Below are 25925 nucleotides of genomic sequence, written 5' to 3'. Positions count from 1 at the left end.
ACTCTCGCACACACAGAGCTCACCTCAGTGACTGACTTTGATTTCTGTTGGGTCGATTAACAGACTTAGCCGGTGGGTATGTCAGACAACAAGGTAGTGTGCCATGACTGCTACCAATTGGCAAAAATTCTATAAATGAAGACTGCAATTGAAAATCGCTGGAAAAGTCCTGTAATGTGACAGGTCCTTAAGTCAATCTGACCCAATAACCAAACATAGTATTGTATGAGTGGGACTCTGATAAAAATATACAGCATGTTGTTAGGGACAGGGCAGAGTAGGGAACATTGCAATGCCTGACAAACAAGGGGAGACCGCCTGGTTTTGTTACCTTAGAGATAAGTTACAGTTTTTAAAAAAATTGTCAAGATGTTTGTGTAATGAAGTGGTTCAGGGATTCTGTGTTAAATGCACATCTCTTTGATTTCTGCAAGAGTCGACAATCCACTGTTTAGGTGAGAGAATACTGCTTGATCAAGGTTATCAAAGCCTTTAAGAATTCCAAATTAGGTCCTCACGCAATCTTCTTTTTTAAGATTAAAAAGATGAAATTCCCTTTATGCAATAAAATTAGAACTTTAGTGCAAATTATTTCTTTTGCAGGTGCAATTTTATCTATGTGCTATTTTAACATGGCAACCCACATGCAGCACAGAGGGCAAAAAATGTAGTTTAGAGTCTTAGCATAACAGCCCTTGATTTATATTCAGGAGTTATTACAATGTAGCCTTATATTTGGCCATTCTATCACTTCGAGTGGCACAGTGATTAGCGCTACTGCCTCCAAACCCCTGGGCTCCAGCAGGGCCTCTGTAACATTTGCAGGTTATCTGCATGCACTGTGGGTTTTTCTTTGGCAACTCAAGATTTGCTTCCACCTTCCAAAACTGGGTACATTTGGCAAACTGGCAGCTATTGGCGCAGTGTGATTCAGTTTGGTTGTGTGTGAACGCACCCTGACCCTGAACAGAATAAACACGTTAAAAAGTTAATGAAGGGAAAGAAACCTAGGAACGTATTTTTAACAGAAAGGCTGGATACTGCAATTACGTTTGTATTACATTCAAAAAGAGAATCCAAAGTAATTATGTTTATTGTCTGGCAATGTTAAGTTGAGAGGAAAGGTGCTATAGGGTGGCCCGGTGTTCCTGTCACTGAATTAAGCGTACCCAGTAATTGGCGTGGCGAAAGGAATATTGTCGAATCTGTCGAAGTTACACGCAACTTTGTGGTTGATTAAAGTTCCCAGCAGTGTACGACCGGTAGGCATATGTTTATGATTTTTAAAATCTCAATTCTCTTATATCTGATCACGCAGCCCCGCTTCACAGCTTCAGAAAACGTGGAAGGGGCGTTTGGACCCAGGGCTGCGCTGCCGCACACTCGCACTTTCCTGTCTGCCAATCCTGCTTTATCTCGCATCTGCTCTTTGTACTGAATGAAGCAGGGTTTTAGCCCCGAGAGGGAAAGAAGGACGAGGAGAGCTTCTCGCCGCTCCTCCTGGATCAACAATAGAGGCAGGATGGCTTCTCCCAGGACCGTAACCATCGTGGCTCTGTCTATCGCTCTCGGGCTCTTCTTCGTTTTTATGGGGACAATCAAGCTCACCCCGAGACTCAGTAAAGATGCCTACAATGAAATGGTAAGCGACCGAGCTGCGCCTGGGGGAAGGGGGGGCATTGAAGTGTAAGATAATGGCAAGGCGCTGCCGGCGTTTCAGGGCGCGCGACAAGACAATTGGGACGAGCCTCCTCCGTCCCAAAAAACGATTTCACGTACACCGACTGCGATCTTGTAGATGTCTGGGTTTAATCACATTTCATCTTTTCAAACAACCACAACGGGACATCCATCTGTTCCAGGGCATACCTGGTTACAGTGAGGAACATGATCTGGCCAAAGAGCTTTTCCGTTTATCGACAGAATTAGACTCCGTGCACTTAAGATAATGCCGAATGCCATTTCACAGAAATGCACTCACCCTTACTACAGTCGAGTGCACGAAACCGCGACAGCTTGATTTACAGAATTAACACCGAAAGAGCATCTCTGAGCTGCACGCGTGTGCTGCTGAACTGGGTATGGAATGACGTTAGCGAGGTAACGGATCTGTCAAAAAGCAGCGCCTCCTGATGCACTTGCAGCCAAGCCAGGACGTTTGATATTCACATCGTTGACGTTTAACCCAAAACGGGGTCGTTGGCGAATCGCGACATGGTGATATTTCGATTAATAAGAATTAGGACAGAATGCCGATTAGGATCCGCGCTCCACTGCCACTGGTTTCTCCCTCTTGTCTCCGAGGACAATGGCGTCGGATTCCAGCAAATTCTTTTCGCACCCGCGAGAACCCGTTACCCCCCACCGATGAAGGATTTGATTTTCTTCGGCTTATGGTTTCAAGGGGTGTAGAAAAGGCGTCTTTGCCTGCATATTGTGAATAAAAAAACCTATCACGGCCACATTTATTTCAGCTGAAAAAATTAAACGTCTGACCGCACAATGTAGCGTTAAAATCAAGTGGCTTAGACTTCAACATTATAAAATTTCATCCTAGTTTGAAACATCGTCATTTTATGTAAGAGAACGCTATAAAACATAAATATTGTAGCTGACGATGGCCTTTGGATGGCTCGAGCACAAGTGTGTCCAGTTCGTGCGAGGGTATCGGTGAGAATGGCGATCCAGTGATGGCCAGGCTGTCTGGCTATTCGTGTCAGTGGAACTCTATCTATCTATCTATCTATCTATCTATCTATCTATCTATCTATCTATCTATCTATCTATCTATCTATCTATCTATCTAAACCTATAGTTTTCTGGGCAGATAACGTCTTATGCTCGGGTAGTGCTATATAACAGAATAAACACAAAGAAACATTAATACCATACGAAGTAACAACAATTTCTTGTAAATTGATCCGTTGTGAATGAGATGGGTAGCACAACACAAGTTTGCTTTCCAGAGCTCTCCTTGAGGCGCCCCAGCCAGTCCATGTATTTGTCAGAGTCCACTAACAGAGCATCTTATTCACATTAATGAGGTAGGAATGAGCTAATCCATACAGTATGTGCTAGTGGTGCAGCTTAGAACATAAATGGGAGTTTTGGATGATAACCACAAATAGAGGGGTGTCTTGAGGAGAGGTTTGGAAAGGGCTAAGCTAATGTACTTTTGCAGACATAAAATCATGATATTGTATCAACAAGGCAAATCAACGATCAAACTGGATTTTCAAGATGTGGTTTTCAGGCCGTCATATCATAAAGACATTTGAAAAAGAAACTATAATGGAATATCAAAAAGCTGCATGTCTCTGATGAATAATGCTAAAAGGGTTATTTTCTTCAGGTATACAAGGAAATACTAAAGAAACACTTTATTTCCTTTGACTGTGAAGAAGTTGTAAAAGAAATGGTTTTGCAGGGATTTTGAAATGAAGGAACCATACTTTGAAGAAAAAAAAAATTGAGTAAGCAAAAAACTGAAATACATTTTGATTCAGATAATCAGTTAAACAGTTGTGTTTTACTTCAGAATAGTGGACATATAAACATTTGAACATCTATCTACTGTATATACTGTATAAAATGCTAATGTCTGTCTGCCTGCCGCACAATTACTCATAACTAATGGGGTTAGAACTTTGATCTTTGTTTTAATCAAAAGCTTATGACCTGATATGTTTTGCAAATTTAAGAAAAAGTTCGGTAGAACCCAGCATGATGGGCAGAGAAGTTTATTGTAATTAAAGCACAGCCCCCACAAGCCCATCTATTGATAATCCCTCAGGACACAGAACATACATACTGTACATGCTCAGAATTCATAATCAAGCGTATGTTCTTATGTTTGTAAACCACGGACGGAGGGTTTTGTAGGTTCGCACATTTCACTAGTTACGTTTGCAATGACATGCTACCACCATTATTGACGCTTTTCTTAGAATTCGTCACACAGTACAATAAAGGGAGTAAAGTGTTTTAGTGTGAACTGACTTACTTTGAACCAAACAGTAAGTTGGACCTGTGAAACTGGCCTGTAGACCACTGAAACAGAGATTAGTTCTTAAACAGTAATTTGCTAATGTTCACTATGTAACGTCTGCCTGCTTCTTCAACAGTATTTCTTCATTTTTCTTCAGGTATCTTATATGTATGTAGGTTAACAGCGCAGTGCCTTATTTAACCCTGGTGCCTTGCATCTCCAGACTCTTATGTTGGAATCTCAATTGCTATTTGTGAAATTCCACCTTCTTCCCTTGCCTGCATTACCTTTCCATGCCCTGTCCCAAAGAATCTGTTTAAATAAAAGCTCATGCAGTGGTTCTTAGCCATAGTTTCGGGGACACACCGTCATTGCCAACATTTGTTTTAGCCAGATTCTTAATTAAAGGCCTGCTTTAACTTGTAATTGTATAGTTGTCTACTGCCCTCTTTATTCCTTGTCACGAATCCCTGAAAACATGTAAAGCACTGCATATCAGCACTCCACAATTTACTGCTTTTTTTCTTCCCTTATTTATGTCTTAATGTTTAAATGGAGAACTTACTTTATGGAAAAACTCACACAGGTTCAGATATTACCAAGTAAGTTGCTCCATTGTTGACTCCACTGCTAGTTGCATCTCATTGTTAAGTGATAGCTAGTTAATAAATAAAGTAGATAATCAAGGGTTCATAACCTGTCCATACAAATGAGGTCAAATGATGCAGAAAGGTTAAGATGAGATGGAATCCATTCCAGTACTCTGAAAGCTATTACTCTTGAGGAGGATACAACTATCAGTGCACTTGAGCCACACCTGAACACAGAGTAATGCGAAGGAAGCAAAAATAATGGACAAAAGCATATTTATTTGGAAAACAGTAATGGATGGAAATAAACACATGCAGGTCAAACCCAAAGTAATCGAAAAAGCACAACAAATACCTGAAGCCACTCATATAATTTCATCGTCCCTGCCTACCTAAGTGAGGGTTGGCTTTTCCTTTTCACCTGTCTGTGCCCCAACAACACTCAGGTTTATCTCCTCTTTCTCTCTCGTTGTTCCTCTCCTCAGTTACAAATGTACCTGTCCTGATGCACAGTTGTTTTCAAATATTTTTAGAGTGCTTTGGATATTATTTCATTGTCTGATTATAAAAATGTATTTACATTTCAAAATTGTCTGTCAAGTTTTTGATGACATCAATCAGTACTGGTGTTACACTTGTTTCTATGTGGGATAAATGCTGTTTTGTCAATGTTATATTTATTGCAATATTCCTTATGTTATCATCAATCTTATTTTATTAATTACTATTTATTAAGACACCATTTTGTGTATTGTTTAATGACTGTTGAGGTTTCTCGTGGCGATAGCCATGTTGGCAGTTGCTATGCTGGATCCTAGGACGTAACTCAATGACAACCCTCAACTCAATTAAACTTTCATACTATATGGTTGATGAAATTCCATACCTTACATTCCTTGATGCATAGGTAACACAACATACATTTAATATTCACCAGGACATTGCCAAAACCTGTGCAGCAATACAATGTAACAAAACAAAAGATGCAGGACTATGATGCTCAAACATGCTCAATATCGATAGTAAAGTGCAGAGTGTAGAGTGACCTTACATAATTGGGGGAGCATTATAGGGATATGGCATTGAGTGGCATGTAGGAGTTCAGAAGTCTGACAGCATGGAGAAAGAAGCTGTCATAGGGCCTGACTGTGCTGATCCGAATGCTGTGATATCTTCTACCTGATGGCAGAAGGTCAAACAGTATATGTGACGGGTGAGAGACGTCTTTACAATGGCGGAGGCTCTACGCAGACAGCGTGTCTGAAAAATGTCCTAGATCAAGGAGAGGGAGACCCCTATGATCATTTCAGCTGTCTTCACTACATGCTGTAGAATCTTGCACTCAGGGGCTTTTCTGTTCCCCAACCACACAGTGATGCAGTTTGTCAAGACGTTCTCCACTGTTCCTCTGTAAAAGATGGTAAGAATGGGTTGTGGCAATCTGATTCTCTTCAGTCTCTGCAGAATAAAAGAGTTGTTGTGCCTTCTTGACAACATAGTTCGTGTTGATTGTCCAGGAGAGGTCATCAGAAATATACACACCAACAAATGTGCTGCTACTGACTCTCTCAGGTGCAGAGCCATTGATGAGCAGAGGGGAATAGTTAGGTGATATTCTCCTGAAATAGACAAGTATCTCTTTTGTGTTATCGACATTCAGAGACAGATTATTTCCACTACACCACCTCACCAGTTGCTCATCCTACTCACTACATGTGACTTTGGTGTGATGTGCCTATTTAAGATGGTGGCATTCATAGTCTGATGCTTTGTTGTACAGTTTCCTAGGTGATTCAATTTTCTATTTTTATATGCTTTATTATTTAGACTTTACCAGAATGTCTCAAATCCCATAGTTTAATGACACTGCCAGGTACTGTAGTTCAGCACTTCCTCCACACTCCCTTTTACATCTGTAACCTTAGGCAAACAGACAGAGTAAAAGACAAGGCTTCAGTTTAAGACATCAGTTTGGAAAACAAAAATGGGAACCATTGAGTTGCTGAGCTAAGGCTGCTGTTTTTCCTGCTGAGTGAAACTGGTCACTTGTTATAAAGCCAATGTCACGTTACATGACTTCTTGTCGTAGGGTATGTCAGACTTGATGACTTCAACTGTCAAACTTGTTGCCAGATCATGTCAATTTAAAACAATTGAAAATCGCTGCCTATGTCACATTTTACCAATTGCATGGCAACCTTTCTGCACAGTTGTGCTTGCTTCTTTTTGTGGTAGCCAGTAACGAGCTGACTGAGGGAGTCAGTGTTGTATGAAGGGTTATGTGGTTAACAGGTACAGTGAGTTCAGCTACAGTCTCTGCCTTTTTTTTTCTTTTTTCCCTAGTTTTAGTACATGAAACACAATATGTCAGAAAGACGGACCTCTCTTCTGTTTTGCGAGGTTCATAACACATATTGAAACAAGCAAAACACATATTCCATATTGATCATTGCTACATTTTATGCATTGTATTTCCGGATGAGCATTCATTGGTTGTGAGCTCTCATGCATGCAGAGCCCACCCCAATGACTACAGACCAAATCAATTTTGATTTGATTCTAGCAGAGCACATCTTGGTCTAGCTGGCGTGAGTCACTGAGTCTGGCTAAGATTATGTACATGTAGGATATGACAGAAAATTGCCAGAAAAGTTACCTAATATGACATAGCCTTAAAATGACATGTCCATGGGCTCACATCATATATAGTCACAAAGAAGAGTTCTTAGTTCATCCTTTATATTGCAACAAAACTGTTTTAAAACCCTTTACAATTGCAGTCTTTGTTAACTGGGTTGTGTATATTTTTGAAAATTGTTTTTTTATTTCACAACCTTATAACTGAAATATACAATCTCACCTCAAAAATGCCAGTGAAGAAGGATAAAACACTTGGTCATTAAAGGCAACTTGTGTTTTAATGTTGATAATAATTTTCTTTTGAAAGGTTTTAAATATCACATTTTTCAAGTGTTGTTTTCATTTTGTTACCTCATTTTTTTTCTTTCACTTGTAGTTGTATTTTATTGTTATTTTGACAATGCCAGATTGTTTTCTTTATGGGTGCCGTCATTTTGCAGCTTGTTTTCTGTGAGGCAGCTGTGCATTGCTATATTCTACATTTCCTGAGAAGTCACATCCCATGACATTTTCTGCATGGAAATATTTAAATTATACCTACTGTGAAAAAGGCGCTATATAGTGCCCTTGAACCCTCTGGGATGACTCCAAACAACGGGTAAAAGTCCAGTACTTTTTATTTTGACTCACAGTGCACCAAGCACCTTCCACACTACTCATCCAATACTCGACTATAAACACTCCTCCTCGCCCAGACACTTGCTCCTCTACCTCCCAGCTCAGCTCAGTGTCTGTACTGAGGCACCGTCCTTTTATAGCCCCTGACCCGGAGGTATTCCTGTCCCAACAGTCCATAGTTCCTTACTCCTTCCGGGTCAGGGCAATCAGTCCTTTTCTTTAACCCGGGAACACGTTGTTAGTTCCTGTCACGTGACCATGACGTACTCCCGGGTCATAGGGCATGAAAGAGCCCATAAGCCCCCCCACAGCGACTCCTGATGGCCCCCAAGGTATCCAGCAGGGTTGTGTAAAAATACTACAAGGTCCATAATGCCCTGCTGGACCTCGGGGCATGATCCTGCTGTCGGGAGAGCTCCTCATGGCGGCCTGGGGGTGCCGACCGGCATGGAAAGCCAGCAATCCTCCACACTACATATCAGACAATTGTCCAACTTTGTGGATAATTGTTTAAAACCTTTTGCAAGTGCTTTTCTTTTTGACAGTTCGACTAGGAATTTTTAGACTTTGAGCTGTAATTCATGGGTAGGCTTTTGTTGCATGATTGTTTGCCTTCCATGTCCAGCTACAGCCTTTGCTAGATTTTTTTGGTTTCTGATTTAATCTTCTGGTAATTAATTCCATGTCATTGAAACCAGCCAGGTTTTCATTTATGGCAGAACAAAAGTGATGCACCATTTTATCAATATAAGAGTCTCTAGCACAACAGAAACATAGTTAATTTTGTCAGTGGCTGAGGTCTTCAGCCATGTCTAGTAGGGGTTTGTTTAAAGAAAAGATCCAAAGCTCAGGACAAAACCATTATAATAGACCAAAAACAAATGAGCAGACTGTCATGGTGGCTACTCTTTTATTGTGTTACTCAAATATACACAAGTATAAACAGTGTAGTGTGCTGCCCGGGCTGTTACCCGGCCGGGACGCCTCCATGCTTTCAAGACCAGGGGAGCAAGCATGGCCAGAGCGTTACCTACCCTGGGATGCTAGATGCCTCGGACACCCGCAGGGCTTCATGGGAGTTGGAGTGTGGTGCAACCCTCTTGGGATCCACATGCACTGCCAGGGGGTCCTGCAGCAGGAGCTGCTGAGCCCTTATGGGCAGTTCTTCCGACACACCTGAAAGTGCTTCCAGAAAAGAGTAATCAAGCACCTGGAGCACTTCTGGGTGGAGTCAGCAGCCATTTCTGGGGGAGCCAGAGTCGGGAGGAGGAAGATGAAGCTTTTCATGAGGAGTGGAGGTGAAGGGAAAGAGTGAAGAAAGATTTATTGTTTGTGCATTGTGCTCTGCTTGGACTGTGTTATACTTGTGGGGAATGGGAAAGACGTTTCCCACAAGCTAAAAGAAAAAATAAAACGTATGTGCCTTGAACTTGTGTCCCACGCTTGTCTATGTCGGATTCAAGTGGCAGTGCCAGTCTGGGTGGTCCACACCAGTCTCAGACCTGCTTAATCCAATTCAATGACACAAGAAGCCAGAACGTATTGAGGCAGCACTGGGCACAAGGCAGAAGACATCTCTGGGTAGTTTAGCAGTCTATTAGAGGGCAAACACCCAAACTCACTCACACTGGAGCCAATTCAGAGTCACCAGGGGCCTCATGTATAAACGGTGCGTACGCACAGAAATGTTGCATAAGAACTTTTCCACGTTCAAATCGCGATGTATAAAACCTACACTTGGCGTAAAGCCACGCACTTTTCCACGGTACCTCATACCTTGTCGTACGCAAGTTCTCCGCTCGGTTTTGCAGACTGGCGGCACCCAGCGTCAAAGCAGTGCTACTGTTCCTGTGTGGTTACTCATTATTTTCCTGACACGGCTTTATAAATACACAGAAACTAACCGCATATTGTTGATTAGTGTAAGGCATCTGATTGTAATTAACTTGTAACAATATAATGGTCCAGGGAATAGCCATAGTATTCCAAATACCATAACTTCTTTAGCGTTGTTACTCTCACTGCACCTTCTTCTTCTTCTTCTTTCAGCTCCTCCCGTTAGGAGTTGCCACAGCAGATCATCTTTTTCCATATTACTCTCACTGCAGCACTCGGAGTATTTATATCACTGTATCTTCAAACTGTATGTTTTGAAGAATCAGCGCTCTAAGCTTACAGATGGCTTAATGTCTATTACAGAGCTGATTGTGTGGGGATCGGTTACTTGGAGAAAGAAAAGCAAGGACTGCAGGGGCGGCCATACCAATACTATATATATTGAATATAAAACAGAAAGAAAAAATAGCGACGCAGCTAAAAACACAGCGGCAAATTTTGACAGAAGTTAAACGTTTGTGTCACGAGCACGAGGCGGCTATGCAGTGTCCGCAACGGATGTGGCCATCCACCGTGCATAAGATACCATATTGACATTGGACTTTCTCTATTGGACAGAGCCGCCAATGAGTACTGCTGCAATAAATAATTTTGAAGGTCGCACACAATCAATAACATGCTTTAACTATCATCATGAAAATAATATCACGTATACATCTCAGTATTTTAGTTATTCAGAGAGCTGTAATATCACGAATGTCATGGATTCTGTGTCCTGTCAGAGGAAGAGAGCCGGTTTAAGAAGCAAGTAGTGATTCACACACATAGAGCACATAGAAGATCAAATACAAAACAAAGCATTTAACGTGCTACTTTAATTACGATGTGATTTGAGAAACTGGTTAAACGATTTTAAGATGAAGTTTATGATGTTCTATTTTAATGACAAAATAAACTACATGATTAAAGTGGAAATTTCGAGATTGAAGTTGACATTTCGTGCTTTTCCCCCACTGTTTGCCTTTTTTTCTCTGTACCCTAATAAGCTTTCATGTGACACTTAGACAGTGGGCTACAACTCGCCTTTTCACGGCGACTTTGATATGTGACTTCTTTTTTATTTCCGGCACTGTGCGATTTTGTGAACGTGAGCTTTCAAAAATCTGATCTTATTTAATCCCCACATCACAGGGGTGCTTCTATCTCTGTTTCATCAGGATATTTTGTAATATTTGTGGTTATATCAAAAGATTTTTTCTGCCTGACCTTCAAATTTATCTTGTTTTTAATTATTATTTTTTGCATATTTCCATTTTAGAAGGTCCCTTTCACACATTTAATGTGAAGTATGCTATTCATAGTACAAGCTGAAGTACTTTTACATGTGTTTATAAATGCAAACTAAATCAGTGTGTAAAAATTGTAGACATTGGAAAAACTCAATATATGTTTATATATCCATGTAAAGAATAAATCACAATGGCATACTAATTATTGCCTATATTTTCTGAACATTACACTGTGTGCTTAAAAGCCAAGTGCTTGTAAATACTTATTTCATTTTATAGCAGCTTCTCTGGTAATTTGTTAGTTCCCAGTTTTCAAGTTAAATGGCACTTTAAAATACAGTTTTCGGTGATTTCTAGACAGACACCGCAACCCTCAACTTCACAGGCTATACCAAACAGCTAGGTTGTTTATTCCACTCATTCAAAAATTAACGTTGGTCCTTATGTGTAGAGTTCTAAAATGCGGTAACTCATAGCTTGCCATTGAAGTTAACTATTTGTTTTGTTATTAGCTTACTAGGACATAGTTTTACACCTCCAGTGGTCTTTATTGTGACAATAGTTCAGTATTAATGCTGAATTTGTCAGGTGTTTGTCACAAATGTCATTATCACATTAGATATGCTGGTCACTCGTGGAGTGACTGAGTAGCGGTAATCGCTGTAACAATTGTGTTTCAACAATTATGTGCAATGTCATGATCCATTCTTACCTTGGCCTCTGAAAGACATATTGTACGCAGATACCCATAAATGACTTTGTACTCACACAGTGCAGAACATGTTAAAGATAAACTGCTAAATGTATTTTTAACTCTTGGACATGACAAGTTAAATGGCTGTCACATGGCAAGCTAAGCTTATCTTAATACCCACATATCTTTTGTAATTATGTATCCAGCCATTCTGCCACCTCCTCCATTAAATGCAACTCCTTTTTTAATCTTTAAAGCTAACACAGAGCAGGCACTGATTAGTAAGCTGGAATAATTTGGCTTTCAGACAACTTGAGTATAAAGCGCAACTGTTTATGCGATTTGAAACTGATTTAATTGTGTTAGAGCTTTTATATGATGGCAGACTGATTGGGGGTGGGCAGAGTTTTATTGTAACTCAAGGTGTTACCCGTGACACTTCAGTGATTTTGTGCCATATTCAAAACATCTAAAGTATTGGAATTCTTTATAGACTGAAGTGCTTGTTGCTAGAGATTTGGTTTAAAATAACGTATAATTAATTTGGAAAATTTAAAGAAGTGTCAGTTGTGCTGTTGAGTGCAGCAGTTCATCAACTGGCAAAGTAATTAGGTCAGTTCTTATTATGTCTTTTTCGGGAAATAAGAATGTCATACTGCTAAACATGAGCTCTGAAGTGAGGTTTGGAAAGGAAATTTCTACACTCATGCACATTGTTGAGGTGTGCTTGCTTTCTTCCGTAAGTTTATTGTTCACATTTGTCAGTTAAATTTTACTTCTGAATCAACTCCATTGTTTCCAGTGATATTTTAAATCCCAACAGAATTTCAATTTAGAAATCAGTGTATCTTATCATTAATTTTTAAAAGCTTATAGTTATTTTTTTGCTATATCCTGACATTTTTTATAGTGCCAAACAATTTAAGTATCTTAACCGTCAACATAAGACATTTTCATTTGTTAACACCTAAATTGAACATATGAGTGTGGTGTAGTGGTTAAGGCTTTAGACTACAAATTCTGCGGTTGTCGTCTCAAATCCCACTACTGACACTGTGTGACCATGAGCAAGTCACTTGACCTGCCTGTGCTCCAATTGGAAAACCAAAAGAAATGTAAGCAATTGTATTATAAATCTGTATAATTTATAATCTTTATAATTACATTTTTCATTAAGAATTGTTGTGACTCACTGTTTAACTGAAAGAATTCTGAGGAAATCTCCTTTATTGAGCTAAACTCTGGATTATAACCCCTTCTTAGTTCAAGAGTAATATGTTTCATTTCCCCTTGCTTATCAGAATAGAACATATGTTTTAGTCCTGGGATGCAATTTATCAAGCAGAGCTTTTGTTCAGTGCCTATTATCGAAACTGCATATTGTACTCCAAAGCTAGAGCATTATAAAATTTGAGCGTATTGTTTCTTGATTTGGGCCTCTCTGGTTTTTTGTTGTTGTTGTTTGTTTCTGAGTAAACCCTAAATCGTTTTTAGAGTTTGCTTCCTTCAGGTTCTTCTCACTCAACTTGTATTTATGAATAACCTTCTCTTTACACACATGTATTGCTTTGTATTTTCCTACATTAAACAGTCTGTTGCATATTCCTCGTTGGTAAAATTGCTGAGCTCTTGCTTTACAATGTTGCCCCGTTGTAATTAAAAAAGAGCAACATAAATTTCACCAGCATTAGTGAATAAATGTAGACTTTCTTCCGCACTATATAATGTACTGTAACTGACAAACTCATCTGTAGCTGCTTAAAGAACTGGCAACATGTAAATCTGGCTCCCACCATAGGCAGTCTTGACTGCTGGGTATGAAGGAGGCAATGTGGAGACTGAGTTCCTATATTTCTGATTAACATTGGTGAAAATCTTGCCTCCCATTAATGTAAAACTTCACATGTCTCTTTACCAGCAAGCCCATGCAGGTTGGTCTGCTGTCTATGGAGATTACACCACTAGAGCATTCACTAGTCAACTCACTTGAGCTGACATCTCATCTAGAGCCCTTGGATCCTCATTTTGCTTACCCTGTTCTGTAGTGTCAGCACACCGACACTCGGCTGCATTCCACACTGGCTGATGAGACTAGTAGCTGTCGTGACATGTGCTGTCATCACACACTCTTTGGATATTGATGTGCTGGCAGGGTACTGGGGTTTTTGTCTGTGTTGGCAGCTAAACACTGCAGCTTGTCCTCAGTGATATGGAACACAATGCCCTTAACTTCTGTTACCACTGATAACCTGAATTATCATTGTCTTGTCAAAACACAACAAATAGCATATTGTAAAATAAATGTGATTAATGTTCGTGATCTTTAACCTTTATACCAAACTAGCAGGAGTACCCGGCATTGCCCGGGAATCTATAACCAGTGAATTTCCCAAATGAAAGAAACAGAACATAGAAATAGAACAAACAGTTTTCTGATTCACATTTTATTGTAAGTTCCTCCACTCTGGATTCTGTCTGCTGTGGCGTTTCAGATGCCTTTGAAATAGACTTTCTTGTGGCATCTGAAGTGGACCTTCCAATTCTATATCTTTTTTTTGGTGGTATGGGTATATTAGCGAAAAGCAGGACAATTATAATGTCTTACATGGTATTACATACGGAATAAGTACCACAGTGAGATGAATTTCCGTTATTTACAATACGTCGGAAAGCGAACAAATAGCACCAGTCGGTCAGAAAGAGCAACACTGAAATCGTACTGTCAGTCGGAAAGTGAGCAAATAGCACCACAAATATGGAAAGCCAGTGAGAAAGAGTAGCACTGAAACAGTACTGGGAAAAATATCGAGGAGGGGTGCTCTGTTTCTAAGGAACGTCTGTGTTGAACTGTGATGCCATCTAATCGACGTTGGTGATGGTAATTACAGAGAGAAGTGACATACAACCGGTGCTGTATTTGGGGAAAATGATGGGGGAAGGATACTGTCTTTTTAAGGCGAGTCTCTGTTCAAATGTGCTTGCATATAACGGACGTTGGCGAATGAAATACAGCACTATCAGTGAGTGTGGGAGTGTGACGTACAGAAACGTGGGTGTGTCAGCCGGTCACACGCACTGGGTCGTTCACGTTTTACATCCATACGGCAGTTCCCCTTCACCCAATCAAAGCAGTCGACCTTCTCATTCTTGGACACTTCCGCCATCTCTTGGCAATTTAAAGAAACATGGGTAAAGAGCAATGCACAGAGACCAAAGCTGCCGCTAGATGGCGCTGCGGTGAACGTCTATTGCAACGTGTGGCCATCTTGTCGATGATAAGTACGAGGACGTGTGCCGAATATTGTGTCGGTGAAAAGGTGCCCTGGAGTTCACCACAAACATTTTTCCCAACCAAACAAACCCCATGACCATCTCCTGGTCACAAATTAGCCTCATCCTCAGTTTGGTGCCGATCGGAAGCCCAGTGCAGATTTGTATGGTGGACAAATAAGCATACATACACATTGTAAAGGACCGAGGAGACAGTAGCAAGGGTTGGGGTTTTCCGGCCCCGTATATTGTAAATCACAAACAAAAACTGGTCAAAATTATAAACAAAACAGTTCATAATGCGCGACGCCGACTCCTGGCGTCGCGGCCATTTTATTGGGGAGGAGCCGGAAGTGGAGGGATGCCGGGAAGGACCGCAAGGGAGGATGGGAAGGATGACGTCAGGGCAAGATGGCGGAGGAAGGGCGGAAGTATCGCACTGCGGTCAATCCAGGCCTATGGTGCAGGAAGGTCTTTCTTTCTATGAGGAAGCAGAGGGAGAAAGTTAATACCCGCCATTCCCTGGCGGCGAATGGTTTCCCAGGTGCTATCGAATCAATCCGCGGCCTCCTACTCGCGCGTGCGTGACAACATATACATACATCAACTCTGCTTTATATATTAGACTAACAAAATACCCGCGCTTCACAGCGAAGTACTGCCTTAAAATTTTTATTAAGAAGAAAATTAAACCTTTTTAAACTGAGGGAAAATATACCAATAATTATTTGTTAAGGATCACTTTGTATACCACATTGTGAGTTCAGCCCTCCGGTTGTAATATGTTGAGCATGCAACGTACAGTTGGCCATGTGAACAGTAGTCTTGTTTCAAATCTCACAGCTTGGATTGCTTCTGTCATAATCGGTTTGAGTTTCACGGTTTGTTTCAATTACGACGGTATTTGTAGGACTTGTGTTGAAGAGACATTCGGCATCTGTCAAGCGTTGTAAGTATGCAACCGGTTTCATCGATAACTTCACATCCAGCTTTTGAGAGTTTAAACATTCATAAACATCAAAGTGTCCACTACTGAAATCGTCACCTGTCAATCTAAGATGTTTAAGAGGCATTGGCGGTTGTCAAAAGGTGTAAAATATTTGGCCATTTCGGTACACTTGAAAGCGACAACCGAACAATTCAGCGGCAGCCATCAGCTCACATGCAGAGGCATAGGTGAAGGGCTTAAGCATTTCACTCTTATAGTGCTCCTGTGTAGTATAATTATCTCCTGTACCGTCATCAGTCCACACCTTGAACCTGTCCCAGTCATTCAATACATAAGACACAATGTTCCTCTGGATATAAAGAGTGAGCCTGATATGGCCTTGCAATATGTAACAAAGAGAATGGAAAAGGTAGGTGCCATCTCCGGGCATGGAAACCACTCGTTAAGTGACAGTTGTTTGATCGATGTTGATCACCTCGATAGACATGTTAATGGGGGTACGGTTGGAATGATAAAGGAAATGGGTACCTGAACAATGTAAAGTAAGTCTAAAATACCTACACAATAACTATAATCGTAATAAATGAGCAATAAAACAGCGGAGAAGCCATGGATTAAATAAAAAGGCTGTAGTTATCAGCAGGGAGACGTGAATCCTGTGGCGAAGCAAGGAAGGGAATGTAGAGACTGGAGTGATGGACGGCCTTATATAGGCAGGCAGCCAACAACATGGGAAGCGTTGGGATGGGGGACCCAACGCCGCCTCACACGGTGACCAAGCTGCAGGCTCTGGACGTATATATATGTACGTAAGTAGGATTCAGTTAGCGTTGGGAACCTGCATACCAAATTTCTTGAAGATGGGCCATTGAAAAGTTCAATATGGCGGCCGACAGTGGCATCATACCACCGAAATACTGTAAGTACCAAATTTCAGCCTTCTACCTACACGGGAAGTTGGAGAATTAGTGACGTTGGAAAGTTCAATATGGCGGCTGACAGTCGCGTCATACCACCAAAATAAGTATGTACATTGGTTTCGGTTAGCGCAGGGAAGCCGCCTATCAAATTTTGTGAAGATGGGGCCATGAATAAGAAAGTTCAACATGGCAGACGTTGTTGACCGTTATGACCGTTACGCGTAGAATATCGAAATGAAACCTGCTTAACTTTTGTAAGTAAGCTGTAAGGAATGAGCCTGCCAAATTTCAGCCTTCTACCTACATGAGAAGTTGGAGAATTAATGACATTGGAAACTTCAATATGGCGGCCGACAGTGGCATCATACCACTGAAATAAGTACGTACATCAGTTTTGGTTAGCGCAGGGAAGCCACCTACCAAATTTTGTGAAGATGGGGCCATGAATAAGAAAGTTCAACATGGCAGACGTTGTCGACCGTTATGACCGTTACACGTAGAATTTTGAAATGAAACCTGCTTAACTTTTGTAAGTAAGCTGTAAGGAATGAGCCTGCCAAATTTCAGCCTTCTACCTACATGGGAAGTTGGAAAATTAGTGACGTTGGAAAGTTCAATATGGCGGCTGACAGTGGCGTCATACCATCGAAATAAGTATGTACATCGGTTTCGGTTAGCGCAGGGAAGCCGCCTACCAAATTTCGTGAAGATGTGGCCATAAATAAGAAAGTTCAACATGGCGGACGTTGTCGACCGTTATCGACCGTTATGACCGTTACATGTAGAATTTCGAAATGAAACCTGCTTAACTTTTGTAAGTACGCTGTAAGGAATAAGCCTGCCAAATTTCCGCCTTCTACCTACACGGGAAGTTGGAGAATTAGTGATGAGTGAGTGAGTGAGTGAGTGAGTGAGTGAGGGCTTTGCCTTTTATTAGTATAGATGATGAAGATCAGTTGTGTGCACAAGGGTAACTCACAGTTGTTTCTGTGTGATACTGCACTCAATTTAAAATTATGCCTTTATATAATGCAGCAAGACCACTGGTTAGCTGCAAAAAGTACAGTCATTTTGTTCTAAAAGAATTATGCAGCATTTAATAAATAACAATATCCACCTTAATAAAAGGATACGTGTCTGTGTATCTTTGTTTCTGTCCAGTTCCTTAGTCTCTTTTATATGCCATTTGGTATGAGATCCGTAAAACCAGTGCTAATGTTTGGAATGAAAATTGCAATGCATTTTATTACTACATGCATTACAAGATGCATTGATCAGCAACAACATTAAAACTACCTGCATAATATTGTGTAGGTCCCTCTCTCTTGCATGCCTCGAAAACAACTCTGACCCATGGAGGCATGGACTCCATAAGACGTCTGCAGGTGTATTGTGGTATATGGCACCAAGATGTTAGCAGCAGATCCTTTTAAGACCTGTAAGTTGTGACGTGTGGCCCCCATAGATCAGACTAGTTTTTCTAGCACATCCCACAGATACTCAATGGGATTGTGGTGTAGGGAAATTGTAGGCCACGTTAACACCTTGAACTCTTTGTCATGTTCCTCAAACCATTTCTGAACAACGTTTGCAGTTTTGGCAGGTCACATTATCATGGTGAAAGAAGTCACTGCCATCAGGGAATATCATTGCCATGTGTACAGTATATGTGGTCTGCAACACAAATTAAATAGGCGGCACATGTCAAATTAACATCCACATAAATTAAAGATCCCAGTGTTTTCTAACAGAACACAGTCCAGAATGTCATACTGTGTCTGCCTGCTTGCCTTCTTCCCATAGTGCACCCTGCTGTCATCCCAGGTAAATGACGAACACGCACCCAGCTGTCCATATCTTCTAAAAGAAAATGTGATTCATCAGACCGGGTCACCTTCTTCCATTGCTCCACAGTCCAGTTGTTACGCTCATGTGCCCACTGTAGATGATTTTGGTGGACAGGGTTAGCATGGGCACTCTGACTAGTCTGTTGCCATGTAACCCCATATACAGCAAACTGCGATGCACTCTGTATTCTGTCAACTTTTTCTCAAGGATAACAATTTCTTTCAGCAATTTGTGCCATAATAGCTTTTTTGTGGGATCAGACCAGATGGGCTAGCTTTCGTTCCCAACATACATCAGTGACCTTAGGTGCCCATGACACTATTGCTGGTTCACCGGTTGGCCTCCCTTGAACCACTTTTAGTAAGTACTAATCACTGCGTACTGGGAACATCCTGCAAGACCTGACATTTTGGCCTTGTCAAAGCTGCTGAAATCGTTACACTTGGCCATTTTACCTGCTTCTGACATATCTACTTCAAGAACTTACTGTTCATTTGCTGCCTAATATATCCCTCCCCTTGACAGGTGCCATTGTAATGAGATTATCAATGGTATTCACTCTGTCAGTGGTTTTAATGTTGTGGCCGATTCTTGTAAATTCTAACAGATGGAACACTGCAAATGTTAATGCTAAATACAGGGTTGTCCAGACCTAATTATGCAGATCCAGATTGTCTGGATGATTTTGATTTATGCGGGGATGATTCCAGTTTGGCGTGAAGACGATTCTTTATGTCGTCAGTTCGCACACTTCTTGATGGTCCGGGATTTTTTGGGTGATTTTCTATGTAATAAACTTAATAAGTTATAGTGTAATGAAAATTGCATAATTAGATCTGGACCACCCTATACATCCAACAGAGTGTAACTGACAGACAGACAGAAATCAGCTCATCTACCTTAATAAACAGACAAGTGCCAGTGTATCTGTGTATCCACCCAGTTGCTATGGTTAGGAACATTTTTACAAAGAGGCAAAACATGTAGAAGAAGGGTCAAAAAAATCAAAAATGATAATAAAAAAGCCAAATAACCTAAAAATAAAAAGTATCCTTTTCAGCCTATTTTGTTTTCCGATGTTATATGGTGGCAACAGCAGTATGGTAATGACTTTCTTGCACCTGCTTGGGCTACATGAACAAGGTTTTCAGCTAAATGACTGATATTTTGGAAAGGATGAGTGAAAATAATAATAAATTATGATATGTGACACAACTAGGCTAGAGTCACTAAATCAGGCCAATGGGTTAGTCACCTCCACCACATTTTGCCAGCAAAACACTTTGACTATAAGAGTGGCAAGTTCAATGAATGATGCTGAAGGAGGAAGCAGCGAAAACAGGTGGCTCCATCCAAAGAGGCAAAGGCCACCACGAGGGAAATGGATCAGGTACACATTAATATGCCACACCAAATAGACAACCCATGAATCAAATGAAAAACATGAGGTCTACATTAATTGCTTAGATTTCAACTAATCTTAAATGGGTAGCACAGCTAGTTCCTATTTAAAGAAATACAGTATACTAACTAGCTATCAAAAAATGCACATGAATTCTGCTAATGCTAGACTTATTTTTTAATATATTGTATACAGTATGTAAACAGTAGACAGGTCATTTTATTTTACTCTGCTAGTTCAGGAGACAAATAAAAAAATATGTGTACCATTGTTTAAGGCGGCTTGTAACACTTTTGACAGAAAATTTACAGAAAATTACTGAACAAGTGCTTAAGTTAATTAAAGCTGAATACTTGTAAGGGAATAATGCAAAGCATGGATTGCAGTAGCCAAGATGAATAAAACACAGACAGCTAGAGGGATGCATCAGAACACCTACATTTCAAAGGGAAACATCTTTCTTTTTTTGAATTTCCTTTTATATTCATTTTTTTCCTTAGTGCATCAACCAGCATTCAGTTTATTTCAGAGTTTTTGAACAATGCCAGAAACAGAACAGACAGTGTTCTGTACACACATATTAACACACTCTACCTAGATTTACATTTTTCGTGAAATTGAATTAAGATCAGTTAGGGGCAGCACAGTGCCTCAGTTAGCAATGTGACCCCACAGGTACAAATGCCAGCGTATTCACTGTTTCCTTGTTTCCCCATACATCCCTGCAGTTTCCTGGTTTAATCTCAAATACATATGTTAGACTGATTGCAGACACAAAATTGGTCTTTTATGAGTGAATGTGGGTGTTTGAAGGAGTGAATGTATTGTAATAACAACAAAAAGAATGTTCATAAAGGTTTGGGGTTTTTAGCCCTGTATACTGTAAATCAAGGTCAGCAATCTTAAACAAAGTCATCAGAGACACAAGGATGGGTAGACGGACAATTTATGGAGGTGGATCGGAAATTAACAGTGGGATGGTGGGAAAGATGTGGTGATGGATGGGTAAATTACATCATCAAACGGGGACCAGAGGATAGAAAGGGACCCGGAGGTTTTGTGGTTCTTTGAGTTGTTCCGGGCGGAATTATGCCAGCGTTGCTTCATCTTTTCTGAGGAAATAGAGAAAGAGAGGTTAGTACCCCGCCGTTGTCCCCTGGCATGACTTGTCGCATTGTACGACCGAGAGGTCGTGAACCCATGAGAGACCATCAGCATTGGCTTGGAGGTTACCCTGATGATAAGTGACAGTGAACGTGTATGGCTGCAAGTCCAAAAACCACCTAGTGACCCGGGGGATTGAGTCTCTCTGAAGAGCCATCCATTGGATTGCGACGTGGTCTGTCACCAGGGTGAACTCCCAGCCTAACAGGTAATACCGCAGGTATGTTATTGGCCACTTGATGGCCAGGGCTTCTTGTTCCACCACTGCATACCTTGTCTCCCGGTCCAACAGTTTCCGGCTCAGGTAAATCACGGGGTGCTCGACACTATTGATGCTCCGGCTCAGCACGGCACCTAGACCTGTGTCCGAAGCATTGGTCTGGAGGAGAAAGGGAAGAGAAAAATCAGGAGTTCTCAAAACATGTGCCGTTGTGAGGGCCATTTTTAAGTCACTGAATGCCTGTTCCGTTGCACTGTTCCACACCACATGCAAAGGGGCATTTTTCTTTGTTAAATCCGTCAAGGGGGCGGCCCTCTCAGAAAAATGAGGTATAAACTGGCGGTAGTAACTCGCTAGTCCTAAGAAGGCTTGCACTTCATGGGGCCATTCCAGGATGTCTTTTATTTTGGAACACTGTGGCTTCACCAGTCCCCCTCCTACCAGGTAGCCTAAATATATGCTAGGGGTGCTAAAGGCTGTTTTCTCTCTTGCGGATGCCGTTAAGGAAATTTGCCAGTATCCCTTCCTCATGTCAGGAGTAGTCAGATAATGGGTCGTCCCCAGCCTCTCGAGGAGCTCATCCACGCGGGGCATAGGATAGGCATCAAACTTGGAGACCTGATTAAGACGTCTAAAGTCATTACAGAACCTCCACGACCCGTCTGGCTTAGTTACAAGGACGATAGGACTGGACCAGAGGCTATGGCTTTCTTCAATGATGTCCATGTCCAACATTCGTTGTACCTTTAGCTCTCCCTCAGCAAGTTTCGCCTCCGAGAGACGATAGGGCCATTCCCTGACTACCACCCCTGGGTTTGTCACGATGTTGTGCTGAATCAGCGAGGTCCGGTCTGGTGCTTCACTGACCACTTCTGGGACAGATAGGATTGCACCTTCGAGCTCCTGTCGCTGGTTGGCGGTCAGATTGTGGCCGGGGTTAAACTTGGTTTTCTCTGAGAAAAGGGAGAGGGTGGGGCCGGAAGGAAGTTGTTCGTCCCTGTCCCTCCACGGCTTCAATAGATTAATGTGGTACACCCTCTCATTTAGTCGAAGATTCGGTTAACTCACCAAATAGTCTACGAGCCCCTTCCTCTCCTTAACCTCGTATGGGCCTTGCCAATGGGCCAGTAATTTGGAATGGGAAGTGGACACAAGTATCATTACACGGTCTCCCAGCTGAAATTTGCGCAAGGAGGAGTTTCTGTTATAATTCCGGGCCTGAGCCTTGGACATGTGCTCTTTAAGGAGGGGTCAAACTTTCTCTAGCCTATCACGTAACTGTGCTTTATATTCTAGGATGTTAGTGGAGGGAAGCGCCTCCCCTTCCCAACCTTCTTTTAATACATCCAAAATGCCCTGGGGTTGGCGTCCATATAGGAGTTCAAAAGGGGAAAACTCTGTGGAGGCTAGCGACACTTTCCAGTAAGTGAAAAGTACTAGTGGTAAAAGTTGATCCCAGTTCCTACCGTCCATGCTGACTACCTTGCAGAGCATCTGTTTCAGGGTCTGGTTAAATCTTTCTACCAATCCATCTGTCGGGGGATGGTATACCAACGTCCTGAGATGCTTAATGCGTAGTAACTTGGCGACTTCCCTGAACGTATCCGAAGTAAAGGGCATACCTTGGTCTGTAAAGACTTCTTTAGGTATGCCCATTCGGAAAAAAAGTCCTACTAGTTCCCGTGCGATATTTTTTGAGTTAGCGGCTCTCAGGGGAACTATGAGGCATGGCCTGGACTATTTCCTCGCAGGCCACTTGCTCAACCACCTGGTGAGCCTGGTTGATGTCTGGCCTTAGCCAGCTTCCGATCTTGCCCCAGAACTTGAATGCCTGGGCTCTAGCTGGACTTCCGGGGTCAAAACGCCACTGCTGCCATTCCCTCGCCTGCTGGCCGAAGGTTACGCTATAGTGTTTGCAGATTTCGGCCTTAAGGAGGTCATATTGGTTGGCTTCCTCCTCAGGAAGATCATGATAGGCCCGCTGCGCCGGGCCTTTCAAATACAGTGCCAAGATGGATGCCCACTCCGACAGTGGCCACTGAGTTTAAGTAGCCGTCCTCTCATAGATTGAGAAATACAACTCTATGTCGTCAGACCTTCATGGGTGCTTGTTCCACCTGGAGCTTGTTTGCCATTGAGGTAAGCACACCATTTAGGTCCTGCCCTTCCGACATCTTTTTCGGGCCTAGATCTTGCCGACTACACCACTGTAATAACGACAAAAAGAATGCTCATAAAGGTTTGGGGCTTTTAACCCCGTATACTGTAAATCAAGGTCAGCAATTTTAAACAAAATCATCAGACACACAAGGATGGGTAGACGGACAATTTATGGAGGTGGACCGGAAATTAAACAGTGGGATGCTGGGAAAGACGGGGTGATGGATGGGTAAATTACGTCATCAAATGGGGACCAGAGGGTAGAAAGGGACCCGGAAATGTTGTGGTTCTTTGAGTCGTCCGGGCAGAAATATGGCGGTATTGCTTCGTCTTTTCTGAGGAGATAGAAAGAGAGAGGTTAGTACCCAGCCATTGTCCCCTGGCACGACTTGTCGCGTTACACGTCGGGTCCTTAAGCCGCTCCCCAAGCGCTCATGCATGACAGTATATATTAACTTATAATGGAAAAATTAAATCAGATTCATATGATTGGCAGATGTTTCATAGGAGTGTGCTCAAGCAATGGTTATTGCCCTGCACTCAATGATGCTGGAACAGGCTCTCAGCAGCCTGATTATAAAGGTCACCATTCCATGTGGTATAACATATCAGAAGAAATAAACATACATGTATAACTACAGCTGTATCTCTCCTTTCACTATTGTTGTGTCTAAAACTATTTTGTTTCTTTTCTTTTTTTTATTTGCAGAAACGTGCCTATAAAAATTATGCCAAGGCCTTACCAGGGTTAAAGAAGATGGGTGTGAGTTCCATACTACTGCGCAAGATCATTGGAACACTAGAAGTCACATGTGGCATTGTTCTGACCCTGGTTCCAGGACGACCAAAGGATGTGGCCAATTTCCTACTCCTCCTAGTCATGCTGGCAGTTTTGTTCTTCCATCAGCTGGTGGGAGACCCATTAAAACGCTATGCTCATGCTTTGGTTTTTGGTATCCTGTTAACATGTCGGTTGCTCATTGCTAGGCAGACTGAGGAACGGCCAGAAAAAGATGAGAGCAGAGATGGACAGGTCAATGCACAGGAAAAGAGTAAAATGAAGGTTTCGTAATCTAATAAACACGTTTAGCCTTACCAAAGAAAGGTATGGCTGTTCATACTGAGAACTTGCCACTAAATGAAAGCTGCCTCTTAAAACATCAACAGACAGGTGTCAATTTCACTGACACTAGTTTCCAATAGTTATAATAAAACAGGAAGCTAAAGCAGGACATTTTTTAACTTTTATAGTTTTCCCCACATAATAAGATAATTTAATGTAAAGTAGAAGCCTACATTTGGAAGGGTGGAAAAATACTTCAGAAGTCCAACATAGCATATGATGTGCAAGTAGGCTGTTCAAACATGTCTTCATAGTCACTGTCAGACATGACTTTGCTTTTAGTTATTTATTTTTTTGCAGCAACATTTTCAGTGCTCAAATGTTTGACTGCATTTGGACATGTGTAATACATAACAACTGAATAAAAATCTTTATATTCTATATGGGGAAAATGAAATTTTTTTTATTTTACTAAGACTGTTAGTTGTATTATTCCCTGCTGTAAAGTATGATTTTTTTTGCAAATGTATTTACTTTCAGCTCTCTCTTAAGCATCCATTTAGTTCGACACTCTTTAAGGATACCTTGTACTTATTGGCAAAATCTAATCTTTCTGAAATATCTAGTGTGAAATTGACTTAATGTCTGTTATGCAGCTTTTATGTGGTAAATTGGGTCAGACACTTAAAATAAAGGCTTTGCAGACATATAAAAATGTGCTAAATGAAGATGGGAATTTTGAAGTCATGCAAAGCCCCAAATGTATTTTGAGCTCTAGCCCTATAAATTTTAACAAAATAAACACGAAAAAAGATAATTTTGTTTGCTGTATGGTATTTCATTTTATTTCTGTATGGTTTTCATGATTTCTATCCTTTACCATTTATGCATATTTTCAATTGTCCATTTTGATGTTTTTTTTTTAAAGTAGATGATGAAATAAATGTAATTTCCATTTTCTTGCAATAGAATGGGACTATAATATATACATATGTGAAAGGACAAAGCCAGACATAATGCTACTATCTTGTGAAAAATTAATGTCATTGTGAGATGTGAGCAGAGTTTCAAGTTACTCTCCATTGAAACAATGATTCATCTTTGAATGATTTTAAGTGTCTTAGGTGGTTTTCCCCCCCAAAACCTTTTTTTTTTTCATAAAAAAAACAATGTGCTTACATTTTAAACATCAGTATTTGTAATCTGTTTAATAATATCTGTCACATTTTGGTTTTTTTTTCAGATTAATTTAAAATAAAAGAATTTGCAATTTT

General features: G+C 41.1%; 1 protein-coding gene across 1 annotated transcript; it reads left to right on the top strand.

Annotated features, from left to right (window-relative positions):
- The first annotated feature begins 1386 nt into the window (after window positions 1–1386).
- On the top strand, window positions 1387–25925 carry tmem35 (transmembrane protein 35). The gene is made up of 2 exons (XM_039766035.1): window positions 1387–1642; window positions 24298–25925. Exons 1-2 carry the CDS (start codon window positions 1439–1441, stop codon window positions 24658–24660), a joined length of 567 nt encoding a protein of 188 aa, XP_039621969.1. The 5' UTR covers window positions 1387–1438; the 3' UTR covers window positions 24661–25925.

This window comes from Polypterus senegalus, chromosome 10, assembly GCF_016835505.1.
Source record: "Polypterus senegalus isolate Bchr_013 chromosome 10, ASM1683550v1, whole genome shotgun sequence".
NCBI lineage: Eukaryota > Metazoa > Chordata > Cladistia > Polypteriformes > Polypteridae > Polypterus > Polypterus senegalus.
This window is presented reverse-complemented; position numbering and strand designations above follow the sequence as displayed.

Bases quoted from the DNA above. Each gene is read 5' to 3' on its own strand.
- tmem35 (XM_039766035.1), top strand. From the start codon at position 1,439: ATGAAGCAGGGTTTTAGCCCCGAGAGGGAAAGAAGGACGAGGAGAGCT. The intron at 1,643-24,297 runs GTAAGCGACCGA...TTTTATTTGCAG, and splicing joins AAGATGCCTACAATGAAATG to AAACGTGCCTATAAAAATTA.